This window comes from Oncorhynchus mykiss, chromosome 12 (assembly GCF_013265735.2).
Source record: "Oncorhynchus mykiss isolate Arlee chromosome 12, USDA_OmykA_1.1, whole genome shotgun sequence".
Classification (NCBI taxonomy): domain Eukaryota; kingdom Metazoa; phylum Chordata; class Actinopteri; order Salmoniformes; family Salmonidae; genus Oncorhynchus; species Oncorhynchus mykiss.
Window position 1 is genome coordinate 55,807,347 of NC_048576.1, and position 21,611 is coordinate 55,828,957.

Below are 21,611 nucleotides of genomic sequence, written 5' to 3' on the forward strand. Positions count from 1 at the left end.
AGATCACACTTGTAGGCGATGTCATGTCGATGTTGGCAAGCTAAGCTCATGCGCAGAAACACGTCATTGGGTCTAACGGTCATCTCACTCCGAACTGCAGATATGCAGGCCATCAAATCAAAGGCACACCTTCGATACAAAGCTGTTTTTGATGACAATGAAACATAACATGTTCCACTACTTAAGACATTGGCTCAAATCTAGGTTGTGCCTTTTAGATTTCGAGAAAATGAACAACTAAGGAATAATGTTTCACTTCTCATTGACTTCTCAAACCCCAAACCCTGGCCTGATCTGCCTTGTTTGTTTCGCAAGCGTTCCCGGAAGTCTCGCGCCTCTAGGTTTAAAAACTCCTCAACACTGTTCAGCACTTGATAATACAGACAGAATGTGTTCTTTGCACTGTGTCTTTGAACATGTTGCATGGTTGGAACATGGGCTAAACTATGCCCGTTTTGTGTGTGTTTTTATTTGGCCCGGCACTAACTGTGGATGCGTTTGTGGTCACTGCGGCTGTGCTGTGAATGCTGGTGACCCTCGATGCACGGCCCTGTGCCTATGAAGGCATTGGTAAACTGTCCACTGCCGATGGTAAAGCCTTTGCAGATCCAGAGGTGCTACGCCGCTTGACGTCGTCCGTGAGCTGTGCGCTGGATGAGGCTGCGGCTGCTCTCACACGCATGAGGGCTGAAAACACACTCAACACCAGCCAGGCAGACAAGTATGTATCTCTTCTGCTCTAGTAGTCTCATACCACAAAGGTGCATCACACCTTATTCTCACACCAGTAGAAAGATGTTCTTTAGGCCATATGTTTCCTTTGTGCTTTCTTCAAGTTAGTGTTTTCCCTCTTAGTGAACAGTTGACAATTCCTTAGATGAATACGTAACTGTGCTCGGACTCTGAATAGCCTTGTTGTCACAAATTAAATCAATCTTATACTGTTTTACTGAAACACTTTAAGGCCCCATATTGAGCCAAATGCAGTTCATGAAATGCATGTACAGCTCTGAGTGAGGCCTTTTTGTTTTAGGTGTGAATTGTGACAGCGCTCTGTAACCTTGTTTTCTGACCTGCTGTTGATTTGCCCTGTGCAGCCACAGTCCCAGTAATTGTAGCAGTCTGGTTATTTTCAGCCGTAGCTTGGCGGAGGCGTGCTCGGACGGGGATGTCAATGCCGTGAGGAAGCTGCTGGATGAGGGGCGGAGCGTCAACGAACACACGGAGGAGGGAGAGAGTCTGCTCTGCCTCGCCTGCTCCGCCGGATACTATGAACTCGCACAGGTAGAGTACACACACACACACAATTTAAATACTTTATTTCAAGGGCCGTTGACACAAGAAGACTCACAGGAACAAAAATAACCTTCTCCACCACACAGCTAGGCTGCCCGTAACCGCCTAAAGAGAGCAGTACTGAGGCAACTGCCTTGCTCTGGTCTTAGGAAGGCCTGCAGTCTGGAGACCATGTACAGTAAGCCTATGTACGTGGCTGAGACTGCCAAATATCAGTGCCACCAACCTGCATCTTTATCCCAGGTTGTGTAGGAGTGATATGAGAGGCTGGTATTTTAGGAGCATGTCTGCAAAAGCCTGCTCCTATCTAACAGTCGAATGAGCAGCCCACTTCCAGAATCAGCGCCTCCCCCACAGCAACAATCTCTGGCTCATTCGGCATACAAGAAAACACATTATCATCAACATCAAACCAGGCTCCTCTGACACACAACACACACTCTCATCTTTGTATTTTGAACTACTCTTATAAAACCGCTAGCATTGCCCTTACTTGCTTTTAATCCGTAGTTCCATCTAGTTCTGAAATCCAATACAGTTGTATTCAAATTAGGGCTGTTGTGATATGTGTGTGTGTGTGTATATACATACATGCATGCATGCGTAAGGCAGTAGTGACCAAGAAAAGCGCAAATAAGCAAAGATAAATATTTAGTACCAGTCAAAAGTTTGAACACACCTACTCATTCAGGTTTTTTTTTAAACTATTTTCGTCATTGTAGAATAATAGTGAAGACATCAAAACTATGAAATAACACATATGGAATCAAGTTGTTGTTAGGGTTCGTTCCTTGGTCCTTGTCAATCATTGGCTCATTGGTGAAATTAGTATTATGACTGTCAACTTCTGAATTATTTAATTAAAGACAATCAGGATCACAGCACGCATGTTTTCCGAGTAAGTTCTGCATCAAAGGAAAGGTCCCGTGTTATTTTATCAAACCCGAAGTCCAGCGCTAGTGATGTCACGGCCTACGTCATTATCTTTTACTCATGCCTACACAGCTATATTAACAAGGCTTTTAGTGTGTTATCTAAAAAGCTTAGCAGTAACTGTCCAAGTTGGTTTATAGTGGAATGTCTGACTTGTCTTGTCTTTTACACTCCCCTGCAGAGTTCTGTCTCAGTCACACATTTCTCAGAGGGATCTCTTTATAAGAAGCAGAGAGAGAGAGAACTAGAAAACAACTTTGGAACAAAATTAAAACCTCATAATGTGTGTGTGTGTATATATATATATATATATATATATATAATTGTTAATCTGTAGTCTAGGACCCTATACATGTAAGGAGGGAGGGGTCTTATAACCCCTCCCCTTCTATTAATACAACATAAGCATAATCAATTAATAATACATCAGTCATTTGGTACAGCCCCAATCATGACCCCTAGGTGAACCTCTAACATTGTAACCAAAAAAGAGAAGTGTTCAACAAATTAAAAAGTTATTTGAGATTCTTCAAAGCAGCCACCCTTTGCTGTGATGACAGCTTTGCACACTCTTAGCATTATTTCAACCAGCTTCATGAGGAAGTCATCTGGAATGCATTTCAATTAACAGGTGTGCCTTGTTAAAAGTTAATTTGTGGAATTTCTTTCCTTAATGTGTTTAAGCCAATCAGTTGTGTTGTGACAAGGTAGGGGTGGTATACAGAAGATAGCCCTATTTGGTAAAAGACCAAGTCCATATTATGGCAAGAACAGCTCAATTAAGCAAAGAGAAACGACAGTCCATTATTACTTTGAGACATTACGGTCAATCTTTTTGATTACTACATGATTCCATATGTGTTCTAGTTTTGATGTCTTACTCTACAATGTAGAAAATAGTACAGATAAAATCCCTTGAATGAGCAGGTGTCCAAATTTTGATTAACCACATGACAATGATTTTGAGATGAAGACTTATTAATTAAATTCAACTCCTCAAATGTGCATATGAAAACTAACAGGCACTCAGATCGGTAGAAATGGAGAGATAAATTGGCATTCCACATGAGAGTTTGCTGAGTCCTTGTGTAGCCTATTACCGGCCACTTCAGGAGAGTAATATCAGAATCTCTGGAAGCAAGTAGGAGCCAAGGAGGATGGTCGGGTTTTGTTTTTTCCGGTTATCTTGATCTCTGTCTCCCTCTTGAGTCATTTGTGTCTTATTTCATAAAACAGTGCGCTTAATGCTTCAGACGAGCTCAATGCATATAGTGGATTTTAGTCAAACATATATGGTGTCTGTGTATGGAAAATTACAATTGATTGGTTGAAAGAACAGAATAGATCATTAAAATGTTCTACTGCCAACCTGGGGCTTTGTGGTTGTGCCTGGGTATCTGTTGCAAGCACTGATGTTGTCTGTTCTCCTGCAGGTCTTGCTGGCCATGCACGCTAACGTTGAAGATCGGGGCATCAAGGGCGACATCACGCCCCTCATGGCAGCAGCCAGCGGCGGCTACGTAGACATTGTCAAACTGCTCCTGGTACATGGGGCTGATGTCAACGCACAATCCTCCACAGGTAAATACAACAAGTCACATTCGCTCAATCCAGACAGTCTCATACCCTGACTACACCTCTCGCGTCATGTGCGCTGCAAAATAAATGTAGAAATGTATGTTATTCAATTATTGCACCCACACTGCTCACGAGCGTCAATGAGCGTCTGCGTTGCCAATGGCTAAAATAGAAGTCCTTTCTGTTTCTTACGCAGATCGCGCTGCCTCTCCCATCTCCTCTTTGGTTTATAGAAGCAGGTATTCACTTGCCATCTCGTCATTGGTTATACCCACGTGGGTGATTGAAAAACAAACTGTTGCCGGTCGTCGTGGTAATACTATGAAAGTTTAGATGCCAATCACCATATAAGTTCAAAGATGAAAAAGCCTGGAATGAGGAGAGATGACTAGAAATGTTTCAGTTGACCGTTTTATGTGTGGATTAATTGTCGGAGTAGAGGACCTTGTGCATTTCAGGTAAAAATAACAATTTAATGTTTCCATCCCAGGACAAATTTGCTAGCAACAGCAAGCTAGCTAAATAGGACCAATTAGCTAGCAAGTGCAAGCTAAATTGCCATACATGTTTAATGCTTTTCGACCTGTCCCCAAATTAATGTAATTGGTTCAGAGTTTGTTTTGGTATTTTAACCTGTGTGTCGTCATCATGTTTTTGGTGTAGGGGGACAAAATACATTTATGCACGCAGCCGGTTTGGGTTCCATGTCATACTTTCCCACCACATGCAGTTATATACATCTGCTGTGAATGTCCACAAACACTAACACTCTGTCCTTGTTCTTGTCAGGTAACACAGCGCTGACGTATGCGTGTGCGGGCGGCTTCCTGGATGTGGTGAAGGTGCTGCTGAAGGAAGGCGCCAACATCGAGGACCACAATGAAAACGGCCACACCCCCCTGATGGAGGCGGCCAGCGCGGGACACGTGGAGGTTGCCCGGGTGCTCCTGGAGTACGGTGCTGGAATCAACACGCACTCCAACGAGTTCAAGGAAAGTGCTCTTACGCTGGCCTGCTATAAAGGTACGTCCTGGACAATGAACCCCTTACCCATGCATCAGAGCGATCGGTCTTTGTCTAGATATCCGTGACTGAAGTGATCTAATGTTGTCACGTATGTTGAAAAAGTATGAATGTTAAACAGGAATTGTAATTGTAGGAAAGAAGCACCCAGAGCCTTGTTTATCATTGTTCCTCTTGTTCCCACACACAGGGCACCTGGACATGGTGCGCTTCTTGTTAGAGGCTGGGGCCGACCAAGAGCACAAGACAGACGAGATGCACACAGCACTTATGGAGGCTTGTATGGTGAATAAACACAGACACAGGAACACATTTAGGTTGTGCAGCACGATTAAATTGGACAAGGTGCAGTATGGCTGTGCACGGTGGTGAGCCCTGTTGTCTCTGCCTCTCTTCAGGATGGGCATGTGGAGGTGGCGCGGCTGCTGTTGGACAGCGGGGCGCAGGTCAACATGCCTGCTGACTCGTTTGAGTCGCCGCTGACGCTGGCGGCCTGTGGGGGGCATGTAGAGCTAGCTGCCCTGCTGATCGAGAGGGGCGCCAACCTGGAGGAGGTTAATGATGAGGGATACACTCCACTCATGGAGGCTGCACGAGAGGGCCACGAGGAGATGGTAGCGCTGCTTTTGGCACAAGGTATGGACTTCTCTCCGTTTGAAATAAACGAGTTCTTCAGTTTAGAGATTTGTTCCTTACTACAGATGTAGGATCTTTATTTGATCATCCTTTTGCTGCTGAGAATTTTCCAACACTGCAGGAAATGCAGATGAGTTTTGTGATTTACATAAATCCACTGAAAACCCACACTAGCACAGTTATGTTAACACTATTGCAGTTTTAGGTATCCTTCTTTTGGCCAGCTAATAGCCTAAACACAGATGAAGCAACATTATGGACTTAAACGTTTAAATCCTGTTGCTGTAGGATAATTTTTCTGTGACAACCATACTGAGTGTACAGAACATTAGGAACACCTGCTCTTTCCATGATACTGACCAGGTGAAAGCTATGCTCCGTTATTGATGTTACTTGTTAAATCCTTTTCAATCAGTGTAGATAACAGGTTAAAGAAGGATTTATAAGCCATGAGACATTTGCAACATGGATTGTGTATGTGTGCCATTGAGGGTGAATGGGCAAAGGCAAGTTTAAATGGCTTTGAACTGGGTATGGTAGTAAGTGCCAGGCGCACTGGTTTGAGTGTCAAGAACTGCACCGTTGCTGCGTTTTTCACGCAACGTTGCAGTTTCCAATGTTTCCCCTGTGTATCAAGAATGGTCCACCACCCAAAGGACATCCAGCCAACTTGACACAACTGGAAAGCATTGGAGTAAACATGGGCCAGGATCCCTGTGGAATGCTTTCGACACCTTGTAGAGTCCATGCCCCAACTATTTGAGGCTGTTCTGAGGGCAAAAGGGAGTGCGACTCAAGATTGGAAAGATGTTCCTAATATTTTGTGGACTCTGTGTAGGTCAAATTAAGATCCTACACCTGTATATTGTCCATCCAAGCTTAGTGTTGAGGCAAAATGCAGAAGTCCTCTTTTGGAAATAAAATGAAGGAATGTAATCCAAGTGATATGATGTTCAGTTACAGTTTTGAGATTATTTTCTTACTGAGTTAATGCAAAAGGGACAAGCTGGCTTTTCTAAAACAAATCAGGGAAAATAATTCTGGGGTCCAACAGTAGGAATAGATTAGTACTACTTAAAAATTTGTTCCAGGCTAAATCATCTGATGAATCCTTGTCCCTCTGTCTATGTTGTCTGTGTTGTCTGCAGGTGCCAACATCAACGCTCAGACAGAGGAGACCCAGGAGACGGCCTTGACGCTCGCCTGCTGTGGGGGCTTCCTGGAGGTGGCTGACTTCCTCATCAAGGCCGGGGCCGACATCGAGCTGGGCTGCTCCACGCCTCTCATGGAGGCTGCTCAAGAGGGACACCTGGAGCTGGTCAAATACCTGCTGGCTGCAGGTGAGCACAACCTCTCCTAAGAACGACAGCCTGTCTCTCTCAAACCAAACTCTACCAACCTCATTTATTGAAATTGACTTGGCTATAAAAACAATCATTTCCTCAAGTTTTTCTTTATCCTGAGCACACACACAACCCTCAGTGTGTAATTTGACACTTGTACTCTTGTCTTCAGGCGCAAATGTCCACGCCACCACGGCGACGGGAGACACGGCGCTGACGTATGCCTGTGAGAACGGACACACAGATGTGGCTGATGTGCTGCTGCAGACGGGGGCTGACCTGGTGAGACCTCTCCCCAACCCTCTGTCCTGCCCTCATCTATTGGGGAACAGTTCATGTCAATACATAGCGTTTTTGCACGAGTTGTTTACACGTTCGCGTAAGTGTGGGTGTGCTTCCCGAATGGCATCCTAAAATATTCCCTTCATAGGGAATCGGGTACCATTTGGGATGCAGCCTGGGCGTTTTTAAGATGCTGTATACATTGCTGCTTGAATAGGCTCATGTGTTTCTGTGTGCCCACGTGACTCACTTCTGTCTTTCTGTTTGTCTTGCAGGAACATGAATCGGAGGGGGGCAGGACCCCTCTGATGAAAGCAGCCAGAGCGGGACACCTGTGTACTGTGCAGTTCCTAATCAGCAAAGGTGTGCCTCTACCTCCTCCCTGTATAACAACCACACACCAGACATCTGACACATTTGAACTTGAGCTGCGGACAGACACAACGATACATTCGTCTTAACACGTCGTAGTGTTGCTACTTTTTGCAGGTGTGCTTAGGTTGACCCTGTCCTTTGTCTCCCTCCCTCCACCAGGTGCTAATGTTAACAGGGCGACGGCCAACAATGATCACACTGTGGTGTCTCTGTCCTGCGCTGGGGGTCACCTGGCCGTGGTGGAGCTGCTGCTGGCCCACGGGGCCGACCCCACACACAGACTGAAGGTGAGTTCGCCTGTCCCAAGCTCCAGGGCGGAAAGGTCTCAGGAGAGAAATCTAATGTTAAGAGTGCAAGCACGGCAAGCATTCTAATGGACTCCTGTAAAGACTAACCTTTCTGTAACTCCTATGAACACAATTGTTTCTTTATCTTTTTCAGTTGTCTTGAGATAAATTGTAACTTCTCCCAAGAACCTGAGACTAATGGTAACATGTGTTTTGTACATGTTTCGCATAGGATGGCTCCACCATGCTGATTGAAGCTGCTAAGGGTGGACACACCATCGTGGTGTCCTACCTCCTCGACTACCCCAACAACATCCTATCGGTCCCCACGCCTGACATGTCTCAGCTCACACCCACCTCTCATGACACCTCTCAGGTAGACTGCTGACTTGCCTATAGACAAACATCTACTTTTACAAACATGTTATTTGTCTGGATGACGTGTTGATACCAAATTATACTTTTATGTTATCTTACACTTTACCTTAACCAAACAGGCTCCACGAGTTCCGTTCCAAGCCCTGGCCATGGTGGTGCCTCCTCAAGAGCCAGACAGGGTCCCTTCCAACATCACAACGCCTCCACCGGTCATCACAAAAGGTCAGTTCATACAACGTGTGTTAACAGCAAATACATGTATAACTTTGTTCATTCCCTGGCCAAGAAGCCCACTAGACACCAGTTGACTGCACAAGGCATCAAAATGTTACAGGTAATGATTACTGTAATACTGAATGGTACAACCTCGTGGCTAACTGGTTGTGTTGTCCTGTGCGATTGTTTCAGGCAGCTCCAAGCAGAGGCTGAGCCCCCACCTGGGTAGCCCCGTCGCTGCAGGCAGTCCAGATGCAGATCTGCTGCCCCCCTTCCACCCATACCAGCCCCTGGAATGCATTGTGGAGGAGACAGAGGGCAAGCTGAACGAGCTGGGCCAGAGGATCTCCGCCATAGAGAAGGCCCAGCTGCAGTCTCTAGAGCTGATCCAGGGAGAGCCGCTCACCAAAGACAAGATCGAGGAGCTGAAGAAGAGCCGCGAGGAGCAGGTGCAGAAGAAGAAGAAGATCCTCAAGGAGCTGCAGAAGGTGGAGCGCCAGCTGCAGCTAAAGACGCAGCAGCAGTTCACCAAAGAGTACCTGGAGGCCAAAGGCCTGAAGGACGACCCGGGGCAGCCGGGTCAGGCGGCAGGGGTGGAGCAGCTCGGCACCCCCCTGCCAATGCAGGCTGCACAGCCGGGCTTCAACACTGAGGGGGACGGGGAGGGCAACCACCACCACGATGGGCAGCTCCATTCCGCCGACGAGGAACAGGAGGATGACGATGATGATGAAGATGATGAGGACGAGGAGGATGAAGAGGTGGACTATGCCAAGCTGCCCGAGGTGGACACCATCCTGTACAGAGAGGCCCAACAGCACCCGCCAACCTCTCCTCCTCAGACCCAAGGCCTGCAGGCCAGCTTCGTACCTGTCCAGTCCCTGGCCCTCCAGCAATCCACAGACTTCAGCACAGCAGACTACCTCGACAGCCCTGACCTGCAGAGGGCGATGGTGAGCCAGCAGCAGATGCTGGGGCAGCATTTGACAGGCCTGGGACCGGGCCTTCTCACCCAGGCCCCTGATGGACTTATGGTAGCCACACCAGCACAGACGCTCACAGACACGTTGGACGATATCATGGCAGGTGTGTGAGCAGTTACTGTAGCCTCTGGTTCATCTCTTTCCTTAGTTCTTCTAATAACTATAAGTAGTGACAGTGTTCCCTCCCCCATCCATTTCCTTAATACTCAACACAGTTTCAGTACATTTTAAACAGAATTCACAAATGGTCTTGATCCTTAAATTCTAATGTAATACGATTTGGTTATAATTTGAAAGTTTTGTCTTATTAAAACCTCCTTAAGACTACAGTGCCTGAAATCAGGCACTAGAATGACTGATATTATGTTTATATTATTGAGAAGTGCTTACGCCTCGATCACACCGATAGCTTTATTGCATTTTGGTACACCAGAAGTACATCCATTTCCAATGGAACGCTGCGTTTGCTTTGCAGCGTTTCGTTGCAGAGGCAGTTTGCAGTGCGACCTGTGTGGTGCATATGTTGGATTTACTGTACGCGTAGACGGGCCTGACAGAAATGGTAGCGAAAGGTGAATGTCGAACTTTTGTTGCACACACATCCAGATGATCCTGCGTACCATTTTGCGCAACGGCGCTGCAGATGTGATCAAGGCATTGGAAAATTCTGGTCCATGGCAGAGCTATAGGAGCGCGCTCGTTGTATTCGTCTCGAGCGCACACATCTGTATATGTAACTTGTGTAGCTCTACGATAAAGAATGAAACCTACAGACTTCCTTAAACCTAAAAATAGTGACAGAAGTCATTTTGTGTGGAAGTCAAAAGTTTCGTTATGGCGGCGGCAAACCCAAAACATATTGCTCAGAACGAAGAAAAATACCTTGTCACTGTGCTTCTCCCGTTGTTGATATGGAGGATGCATGCTGTTTAAATGGCCAACATGTTAAGATGTTCACAAATGTAACACATTTTGAAGATTACTAATGTCTTGATATGTTTGGTGAAATAATAAAGAAAGTGAAATCTTTTGGGTAGGTGTTTCTAAAACTAATTGTAACCATATATGGACATATAAAGTATAAAAAGGCTTAGTCATTCAAATGTCATGGAGGGGGGTGGACACTACAACAGTATTGAAAATATTGCCCTCTTGCTAGATTGATGCATACCATAGCAAAACAGTGCAAAAGGGCTGTCAGCTCAAGAGGTTTTAACAACTCTCTCCCTCAGCAGCAGTGAGCAGCAGAGTGCCTATGTTGAACACTACAACCTCACCCACACCCACAGCACAGACGCCAATCGACGCAGAGTCCCCACCCTCCATGCTCGCCCTCTACCCCTCTGTGGACATCGACGCACACGTACGTCACACAACTTATCTGATAATACACACTGCCTAAGCTAATAGTATTAATACGTCTTCTTTCTGATCAGGAAAATAACGCTGACTGTATCTCTTCTCAGACGGAGAGCAATCATGACACCGCTCTGACGCTGGCCTGTGCAGGCGGCCATGAGGAGCTGGTGTCGGTGCTCATCGCTCGCGGGGCTAACATCGAGCACCGGGATAAGAAGGGTGGGTACACACTCCATACTTTGTTTTTTATATGTTAGTTGTTGCTTTAGTTTTGTAAATGTGTCAATTTTAAGAGAACCTGATCATTTGTCTGTAGTAGTGGGAGTCCATATCTGTGTTTGATGTTTGAGAGTAATCTAAGTGTCTGTCCCTCTGTCTGTCCCCAGGTTTCACCCCTCTGATCCTGTCTGCTACAGCGGGTCATGTTGGCGTGGTGGAGGTCCTGCTGGATAAAGGAGGGGACATCGAAGCCCAGTCAGAGAGAACCAAAGACACACCTCTCTCCCTGGCCTGCTCTGGAGGAAGACAAGAGGTGCTGCTATGCGTTCAACACCACATCAGTGACTTGTTATAGGATCAGAGACCAAGTAAAATGGCTGAACTATGGGCTCTTAACTGGCCCAAACTGCTGGTTGTTTAACTAATACAAGGGAGCTGCTGGATGAAATCAAGTTCAGAAGTGTTCAGTAGTGTGATCAGAGCTGGCATCTTTCAGACCATTGACAGCCCGATTTGAACCACCCCATAGAGAAACAACAGTCCGGACAACCAGACAGACACCAACTTCCTGTCTAGACCAGTTTAACACTCCATACATTTAGAAAAACAATGTGTTCTGTGGATTGAATAACTTGTGGTCCATTCCTTTCAGGTGGTAGAGCTGTTGCTGCTGCGCGGGGCCAACAAGGAGCACCGTAACGTTTCAGACTACACTCCTCTCAGCCTAGCCGCCTCAGGAGGCTACGTCAACATAATCAAGATCCTCCTCAACGCTGGTGCTGAAATCAACTCCAGGTATCTACAACCAGCCCTCATTGCCACAGTTTGTTTCCATGTGCAGGCTGCACCTCTGCCTTTATCCCAATATCAAAGTGGAACGGACAGCATTTTAGCAACATGAAATCTTATTAAAATCAGTTGAACCAGAAAGAATATGACACCTTTCCTTTACAGTTTATGACAAGCAAGCACTTAAATGGTCATTTTGATGTTTTTATAAATTCATAGAATGTTTGGGAATTACTTATAGTAAGGCATTTGTTAGCAGTCGTGCTTTTGGACAATTAATAGACACTGCAGTAAATAAAACCAAATAACTGTCCAGGACTGGATTCTACGCACACTGGTGCGCCATAGCCAATCAGAGCTACAGTAGGCCTATATGCAAATAAGCCATTTCCCACACAGGCCTGCCGTCATTCACTTGGAACTGGACTGTGTTTTTTACTGGCAGTAACAATAGCGTGGCTTTAGATCTTTAGAACGCATTCACTAAAAGCCACAAAGACCTGAATGGATTTCTGCAAATATGAAAATAACATGAGAGTTTAACAGTTTGGAACTGCACAATCCTATTGATCAAACAACCATGAAAAGGTTCTCTTTCCCTCAGTGGCCTTTGCACATCAACAACAAGATCAACAACTAATGCTATCCAGAGCAAGATGAGCTAAAATCTAACAAGCGAACATTTGATAAACCCTCAACTTTTTCACCTAGTTGTCTGTCAAAATTGCACTCATAAATAATGGGCAATAGTAGCCTTCTCGTCTTTCTGCAGCCTGCCTGTCATTGCATGCTTGTCCCAACCCATGCTTTGACATCAATGTGAACTTGCCTGCCTGCCTGCATGTTTGATCAATGCCAAATATATATGATTGACAACTAAGAGATATGCTAACTCTGAATAAGTCGTTCAAGTTCAGTATAGCTAGCTAGCTACCAAAGTGATTCACGTTTCTTGCTAGCTAACCAAATGACACATGCAGCATCTCTAGCTGTAGCCACCGAAAAAGGATGAGGGGGAAAAGTCGGTCACTCACCCACTCCTCCAATGACATGGCCTCCTAGCTAGCTAGCTAACGTTAGGTGCCGTGTTATTAGTTCGCTAAATAAATAGCTAGCTACATAAATAGATACACTAGCCCAGGGGTGTCAAACTCAATCAGCGCACGGATTATATTGAAAAAAACACAATTTTGCTGGCCTGACATAGCCTATTTGAATTTGGAAAAAAAAACATGCAACTGCGACCCAAACTAGCCATTGTTTTATTAGAAAAAACATGGCCCTTTTTATGTCTGCTGATGTATATAGCGTTTTAACATATTAAAACAAAAGATAAATATTTGTCCTGCTATACTTGCAGATGTGCATAATATGCTGCAACCCTAATCAAAAAGTATTCAACTCCAAATAACAAAAATGTAGCTATAGGTTGTTGTAACATTTAAACTTAACATATATACACTTCCTGTTCAAAAGTTTGGAGTTACTTAGAAATGTCCTTGTTTTTGAAAGAAAAGCCATTTTTTTGGGGTAAATTTTTAAAATAACATAAAATTGATCAGAAATACAGTGTAGACATTAATGTTGTAAATGACTATTGTAGCTGGAAAAGGCTGATTTTTAATGGAATATCTACATAGGCGTACAGAGGCCCATTATCAGCAACCATCACGCCTGTGTTCCAATGGCACGTTGTGTTAGCTAATCCAAGTTTTTCATTTTAAAAGGCCAATTGATCATTAGAAAAACATTTTGCAATTATGTTAGCACAGCCGAAACTACTGTTCTGATTTAAAGAAGCATTAAAACTGTCCTTCTTTTGACTAGTTGAGTATCTGGAGCATCGACATTTGTGGGTTCGTTTACAGGCTCAAAATGGCCAGAAACAAGGAACTTAATTCTGAAACTCGTCAGCCTATTCCTGTTCTGAGAAATGAAGGCTATTCCATGTGAGAAATTGGCAAGAAACTGAAGATCTCGTACAACGCTGTGTACTACTCCCTTCACAGAACAGCGCAAACTGTCTCTAACCAGACTAGAAAGAGGAGTGGGAGGCCCCGGTGCACAACTGAGCAAGAGGACAAGTACATTAGATTGTCTAGTTTGACAAGTCCTCAACTGGCAGCTTCATTAAATAGAACCCGCAAAACACCAGTCTCAAAGTAAACAGTGAATAGGTGACTCCGGGATGCTGGCCCCAAACTTTTGAACGGTAGTGTGTGATTCTTTTTGGGGCACTGAATAAATCAGTGGTGTAGTTGAATGCGGCATTGCTGTATGGTGCATGCAAAATACAGATATCGTAGTTGACTAGCCAACCTAGACTACTGCTCAAATGTTGCTGTAATAGGCCTAAATGTTTCTCTTTTGCATGGTGTTTTGTTGCAGATTTCTTTTTTTGTTATTAATTGTCAAGTTTTAAAAACCGAAGCCAGACTGCAACATTTTAGTAGACTAGCTCGGACTGTGGTGTGTCTGTACACTGTCCCTCCGCTGCTCGCTGTAAACGGGACACACTAAAGCAGCTCAACTGATGTTGATTTCACTGATGCGAGCGCACCTGGCTGTAATTTCATAAAGTAGATGGCTCAACTGTTGATTCATTAATACTCACATTTATGTCCTATTCGGCCCACGGGCCTCGTTTGACACCTGCGCTAGCTTATTAGCCACCATATAACCGACTTGTGATCTTTGCCCTTGCTAGTTTGATTGTATTGACATTCCCAGCCTTAGTCTGTTTTTGTTCTAAATATTCAGTCATTGAAACAGTGCATCTCGAATGGGTTGGGGAAGCAAACAATGTTCCAGGCCAGTTGTGATTTACAAGCTGATAACAATCTTTTTTCGACTACCAAGAAATGTATTGGTGAATTATATGAATCATGCATGGACTGCATCCATCAATTCTGCTCACAAAACCTTAATGTACGTCATGTAATTTTGTCAAAAATAACCTATTTTTAAAACCTCAATGCTGGTTTTGAAGCATATTTTTTTGACTGATATTATGATTGTTTGTTTCATATCTGCAAGGTAGTTAAAACAGTTCCACTTGAACGGTTTATGTTATCTTTGCTTTCCCTGCTCCCTGTCTGTTTCTCTCTCATTGTGTATCTGTTTCCTTCAGGACTGGGAGTAAGCTCGGTATCTCTCCTCTGATGCTGGCGGCCATGAACGGCCACGTCCCTGCGGTCAAGCTGCTGTTGGACATGGGCTCGGACATCAACGCTCAGATCGAGACCAACCGCAACACTGCACTGACCCTGGCCTGCTTCCAGGGACGGGCGGAGGTAGTCAGTCTGCTGCTGGACCGCAAGGCCTACGTGGAGCACCGCGCCAAGGTGAGAGCAGCTGCTATCGGCTAAACATGACATGTCGTTATGTGAGCTGGAGTCAAGTCAGACATTAGGAATGAAGTTTGGTGTTAGCCAGTGTGGTGTCTGTTTGGTGGAGTATGTCACTGACTCCTACATTCTCTATTAGACTGGTCTGACTCCCCTCATGGAGGCTGCGTCGGGTGGCTATGCTGAGGTGGGACGCGTGCTGCTGGACAAGAGTGCTGACGTCAACGCCCCACCTGTCCCCTCCTCCAGAGACACGGCGCTCACCATTGCTGCAGACAAGGGCCACTACAAGTTCTGTGAGCTCCTCATCAACAGGTAATTACTGATACAGTCCTATGACTGTAATATGAGATTGAGCATGGCATTTGTCAGAATATCATTCGTCTACTCACCCTGTCGTCTTCATCCTCAGAGGTGCTCACATCGACGTGCGTAATAAGAAGGGGAACACACCCTTGTGGCTGGCAGCCAACGGTGGGCATTTTGACGTGGTGCAGCTTCTGGTGCAGGCCGGGGCCGATGTCGATGCAGCAGACAACCGCAAGATCACGCCGCTCATGGCTGCTTTTCGCAAGGTACATCACTGACCCCCCCCACCACTACCCAAATGAAACTATACTGTGATTAAACACTCGTGTGACATGCTCCTTTATGTAAATATGCTCTGATATTGACTTATAGTTGAATATCTCATATCTGACACTTTGGCACTCTAGGACGTGCTCCCCTTTCCTGCACCTAGATATTGACCCTGGTGGTGCGCAAATGGAAGAATCCTGGGAGGCTGACCTCTGACCTCTGTCTTACAGGGCCATGTGAAGGTGGTGCAGTACCTGGTGAAGGAGGTCAACCAGTTCCCCTCGGACATCGAGTGCATGAGATACATTGCTACCATCGCAGACAAGGTAAGATAAAACAGACAAGGCAATAAATGAATTGAAAATGAGAAAAATGCCTCCCGGGTGGCGCAGTGGTTAAGGGCGCTGTACTGCAGCGCCAGCTGTGCCATCAGAGTCCCTGGGTTCGCGCCCAGGCTCTGTCGTAACCGGCCGCGACCGGGAGGTCCGTGGGGCGACGCACAATTGGCCTAGCGTCGTCCGGGTTAGGGAGGGCTTGGTCGGTAGGGATGTCCTTGTCTCATCGCGCACCAGCGACTCCTGTGGCGGGCCGGGCGCAGTGCGCGCTAGCCAAGGTTGCCAGGTGCAATGTGTAGCCTCCGACACATTGGTGCGGCTGGCTTCCGGGTTGGATGCGCGCTGTGTTAAGAAGCAGTGCGGCTGGTTGGGTTGTGTATCGGAGGACGCATGACATTCAACCCTCGTCTCTCCCGAGCCCGTACGGGAGTTGTAGCGATGAGACAAGATAGTAGCTACTACAACAATTGGATAATTGAAAATACTATGGCGCTCTGAAAGTGTGGGTGAACTCCCAACGGCAAAGCTTGTTTTATACTCCTCCTAGGACCTGCTGAAGAAATGTCACCAGTGCATGGAGACCATTGTCAAAGCCAAAGATCAGCAGGCAGCAGAAGCCAACAAGAACGCCAGCATTCTGCTGAAGGAGCTGGACTTGGAGAAGGTGAGTAACTTTTTACCTTTTTATCAAACAAAAGCTATTGCATCCCAAATGCCACCCTATTCCCTATATTTATGAGTATACAGAAGTGGTGCTATTTGTAGTCCCACCCCAGAAAATTATATATATACAGTGGGGCAAAAAAGTATTTAGTCAGCCACCAATTGTGCAAGTTCTCCCACTTAAAAAGATGAGAGGCCTGTAATTTTCATCATAGGTACACTTCAACCATGACAGACAAAATGAGAAGAAAAGAATATCCAGAAAATCACATTGTAGGATTTTTAATGAATTTATTTGCAGATACCTTTAGTGGGGTGGTAAGGAATCCAGGTAAATATGTCAAATATGCAATACAAAGGTGTGTGTATTATATGGGCCTTTATATAAATAAAGGGGCCAAGGTGTGACAGAGTAAAACATTTACTTTAAAAATATATATATATTTCAATATGATTTTGTGTAGTTACATCAACAAAAGTATAGATATCCACAATGAGACCAGAAAGCCACCTTGCAACCACAAAACATCTACATGTCACTCAAAATGTCACGTGAAACATGGACACCGCATGTTTATTTGTAGCCAAGTCTATTTGTGCTTTAGTTAATTTCCCTATCACTTATAGCCATGCTAACCATTCCCGAAGAATGGAAAAAAATAAACATACTTTTTCTTGCCACTGAATATAGAAATTATGTGAACCCTTTGGAAGTACCTGGATTTCTGCATAAATTGGTCATACAATTTGATCTGATCTTCATCTAGGTCACAACAATTGACAAACACAGTCTGCTTAAACTAATAACACACAAACAATTATACATTTTCATGTCGTTACTAAACACACCATGTAAACATTCACAGTGCAGGGTGGGAAAAAGTATGTTGAACCCTTGGATTTAATAACTGGTTGACCCTCCTTTGGCAGCAATAACCACAACCAAATGTTTTCTGTAGTTGCGGATCAGACCTGCACAATGGTCAGGAGGGAATTTGGACCATTCATCTTTACAAAACTGTTTCAGTTCAACAATATTCTTGGGATGTCTGGGGTGAACTGCTCTCTTTGGGGTCATGCCACAGCATCTCAATCGGGTTGAGGTCAGGACTCTGACTGGGCCACTCCAGGAGGCATATTTTCTTCTGTTGAAGCCATTCTGATGATGATTTTACTTCTGTGTTTTGGATCGTTCTCCTGTTGCATCACCCAACTTCTGTTGCGCTTCAATTGGTGGACAGATAGCCTTACATTCTCCTGCAAAATGTCTTGATAAACTGGGGAATTAATTTTTTCCGGCAATGAAAGCAAGCAGCCCCAAACCATGATGTTTCCTCCACCATACTTTACAGTTGGGATGAGGTTTTGATGTTGGTGTGATGTGCCTTTTTGTTGTGTGTTCCTTCCTAACAACTCAACTGTAGTATCATCTGTAAACATAATATTTTGCCAGTAGTGCAGTGGAACATACAGATGCAATTTTGCAAACTTCAGCAGTGGAATCTTCTGTGGTGTCCTCCCATGAACACCATTCTTGTTTAGTGTTTTACATATTGTAGAATTGTCAACAGAGATGTTAGCATGTTCCAGATATTTCTGTAAGGCTTTAGCTGACAATCTAGGATTCTTCTTAACCTCATTGAGCATTCTGCTCTGTCCTCTTGCAGTCATCTTTTCAGGACGGCCACTCCTAGGGAGAGTAGCAACAGTGCTGAACTTTCTCCATTTATAGACAATTTGGCTTACCGTGGACTGATGAACATCAAGGCTTTTAGAAATACTTTTGTAACCCTTTCCAGCTTTCTGCAAGTCAACAATTCTTAATCTTAGGTCTTCTGAGTTCTCTTTTGTTCGAGGCATGGTTCACATCCGGCAATGCTTCTTGTGAATAGCAAAGTCAAATTTTGTGAGTTTTTTTTATAGGGCAAGGCAGCTCTAACCAACATCTCCAATCTCGTCTAATTGATTGGACTCCAATTAGCTATTGGAGAAGCCATTAGCCAAGGTGTTCACATACTTTTCCCAACCTACACAGTGAATGTTTAAATGATGTATTCATTATAGACAAGAAAAATACAATAATTTGTGTGTTATTATTATTATTTAAGCGCACTGTCTATTGTTGTGACTTAGATGAAAATCAGATCAAATTTGATGACCAATTTATGCAGAAATCCAGTTAATGCCAAAGGGTTCACATAATTTATCTTGCCATTGTAGTTGATATAATAATACAATACAATGGGCTCTGTCAAGCAAATCATTGATAATAATCAATGAAATTCAGTGAATCGGTAAACTATTCAAGCAGTGTCTCTTACACTGTATATCCTATTACACTGTATACCCTATTTTCACTTGCAGCATGTTCTTTTCACTTGCAGCATGTTCTCTGGATTTATGACATTAGATCTCTTATTCACCACTACCATCAATACAATACACCTCCAGCACTGTGTATCTTTCAAAGTTCTGGTATGGAAACAAAGAATTACATGAGGTTATTGAAATTAGTCATTTAATATGAAACAAGATTTACGTAATGTAAGCTATGTGTTACTTACCATGCAGACTCTGAAGTTTCACCTCTCTCCATTGCTCAACATATATTCTCACAAACTGCAATCCCATGGAGACAATCACAGAAGCAGCTGAGGTTTCTGGTTGCCACTACCCTGTTGTTTTTGATGCAATGCTGTAGTTGTAGAGCTCCTTTGCGTTTCTGATCAGGGCTCGGCCATCCTTCACTGCTGTGGTTGCAGGACTCTTGATTACTGCACTTTCCCCATCACTGGCACCTTTACTGTGTCTGCAGCCAGAATAGTTACGTTGTATGGGGAAACCAAAATCAGACACAGCATAGCTAACATCAGATATAGTTCCTTGTGATGTGTAGTGTGCACCACAGCTGCCAGAGTATCTTTACAACTTGTTGAGCTCCAGATTTCTTTGGTTTTTCAGGTGATCAATAGCTGCAGTTTGAAATGCGTAAACTGCATTGTAGTCATGTTTGAGGTCATCTGATATCATTATACAACTTTCTGTGATGGTCATGGGGCATTTTCCACATTTGTAGTACATTACCAAGGGGTGCAGTGTAGCACTCTATTGGGTACAGTAAGCACCCTGGGCCTCATGCTGGTACCTGCAAGTGTAGTTTTCTGCAAAGTCCAGGATGCCCAGTGCTGTGTGTTCTGGAAGGTTGGCTTTTACTTTTGCAAGTTGGTTGTTCTGCCAGTCCTTGATAAATATGTGTTCGGAAAAAGCTTGAACCTCTTGTTCATCAGTAAGCATCTCCATAGATTCACGCTTACAAACCAGTGATAAAAAAAAAATTCTGCCGTACTCTTGTTTCCCATTTTGTTACTTTTTTTGTCTGACAATCTCCCATCAGTGTCCTTTTATGTTGTTGAGGAGGGGGGCAATAAATGGATCTTGTCTATGGACACCAATCCTTGCACTGCTGTTTGACACTTAACTACAGGGGATTTCCACCATCCTTTCTCTTGCATAGTGCAACTGCTGAATGCATGCACACCTTTTATGGTTGGTGAATATTTGCTCATCAGGTGGCCATTCACTGTAATTTCTGTTGTGATATTTTCAAAGTATTCGTGGAGGCAAGCAACCCACATGTTTAGCACTTTTCTGTGGTTTAATGGTTCTTGCTCTTTTTTCTGTAAAACATAGCAGCTCCTATTGAGTTACAAGGGTTGGCTTTGAGAAGTTCTTGGTACAGCTGAGCAATGGAGTGCTCTAGGACGCTGGCTGCGCTCCCAATCTTCTTCTTGCTCACCTTTTCCTTATTTGGCACTTTGAGAGAGACTGCCTCATATTTTTCCACTGCTGAGACTGTAGATTACCTCAATCTATGTCAGTGGTCACCACCCTTTTGAGTCAATCACTTTCTGAGTCAAAATCCAAGCCTAGATCTACCTTTCGGATATTCTTTTGACTTTAAAAAATGTAAGCTTATGCAACATTAACCTATTAAAAACAGTACTGCAGGAATGAGGTTTATGCATTAGGCTTTAGGCCCAAAACATTATCACCACCTATTGATTTAGCTTGAATTGCCCTGCCAATGCATTGTTATTTTCAGACCGTTTTAAAATTTTAATTTCCACATTTGATGTAGACTATATAATCACACCGGTAATAGACCAGTTGTTGTATTACTTGTGAGTAGGGCTGAACCCAATTAGTCGACTGGTCGATTGTTTGGTCTTTAGGCTGCTGGTCGTCCGAGGTTGTTTTAGTCGAGCAGTAACAAATATGTATATTTTTTTCAAGGGTTTTTCTTTGTTTTTAATATTTTCTACATTGTAGAATAATAGCAAAGACATCAAAACTATGAATGGACATCAAAACTATGCATGGAATCATGTAGTAATAAAACAACAATGTGTTAAACAAATCCACATTTATTTAATATTTGAGCTTCTTCAAAGTTGCCTCCCTTTGCCTTGATGACAGCTTTTCACACTCTTCGCATTCTCTCAATCAGCTTCACCTGGAATGCTTTTCCAACTGTCTTGAAGGAGTTCCCACAGATGCTGAGCACTTGTTGACTGCTTTTCCTTCACTCTGCGGTCCAACTCATCCCAAACCATCTCAATTGGTTTGAGGTCGGTTGATTGTGGAGGCCAGGTCATCTGATGCAGCACTCCATGACTCTCCTTGGTTAAATAGCCCTTACACAACCTGGAGGTGTGTTGGGTCATGGGATGGTGTATTGCTGCAGAGTGCTATGGTAGCCATGCTAGTTAAGTGTGGCTTGAATTCTAAATAAATCGCAGTGTCACCAGCAATGCACCATCACACCACCTCCAACATGCTTCACGGTGGGAACCACACATGCAGAGATCATCCGTTCACCTATTCTGTGGCAGTTGGAACAAAAAATCTCACATTTGGACTCATCAGACCAAAGGACAGATTCCCACCGGTCTAATGTTCGTTGCTTGTGTTTCTTGGCCCAAGCAAGTCA

At 44.3% G+C, this 21,611-nt stretch overlaps 1 protein-coding gene across 8 annotated transcripts in view; it reads left to right on the forward strand.

Annotated features, from left to right (window-relative positions):
• The window catches only part of LOC110537815 (ankyrin repeat and KH domain-containing protein 1), a 54,790-nt gene that overhangs the window by 15,234 nt on the left and 17,945 nt on the right, over positions 1-21,611 (forward strand). For 2 of the 8 annotated variants that reach the window (XM_021624216.2, XM_021624219.2), the window contains exons 3-24: positions 565-721; positions 1,122-1,284; positions 3,663-3,810; positions 4,597-4,830; positions 5,021-5,115; positions 5,229-5,466; positions 6,615-6,806; positions 6,982-7,091; positions 7,367-7,454; positions 7,626-7,753; positions 7,986-8,129; positions 8,251-8,353; positions 8,540-9,433; positions 10,563-10,693; positions 10,797-10,908; positions 11,076-11,221; positions 11,561-11,703; positions 14,828-15,041; positions 15,184-15,359; positions 15,457-15,619; positions 15,854-15,949; positions 16,506-16,622. In XM_021624216.2, the coding sequence (XP_021479891.2) occupies positions 565-721; positions 1,122-1,284; positions 3,663-3,810; positions 4,597-4,830; positions 5,021-5,115; positions 5,229-5,466; positions 6,615-6,806; positions 6,982-7,091; positions 7,367-7,454; positions 7,626-7,753; positions 7,986-8,129; positions 8,251-8,353; positions 8,540-9,433; positions 10,563-10,693; positions 10,797-10,908; positions 11,076-11,221; positions 11,561-11,703; positions 14,828-15,041; positions 15,184-15,359; positions 15,457-15,619; positions 15,854-15,949; positions 16,506-16,622 (3,992 nt within the window). The remainder of the gene's footprint in view (positions 1-564; positions 722-1,121; positions 1,285-3,662; positions 3,811-4,596; positions 4,831-5,020; positions 5,116-5,228; positions 5,467-6,614; positions 6,807-6,981; positions 7,092-7,366; positions 7,455-7,625; positions 7,754-7,985; positions 8,130-8,250; positions 8,354-8,539; positions 9,434-10,562; positions 10,694-10,796; positions 10,909-11,075; positions 11,222-11,560; positions 11,704-14,827; positions 15,042-15,183; positions 15,360-15,456; positions 15,620-15,853; positions 15,950-16,505; positions 16,623-21,611) is intronic. The other 6 variants (XM_021624220.2, XM_021624217.2, XM_021624218.2 and 3 more) reach the window with 5 other exon arrangements.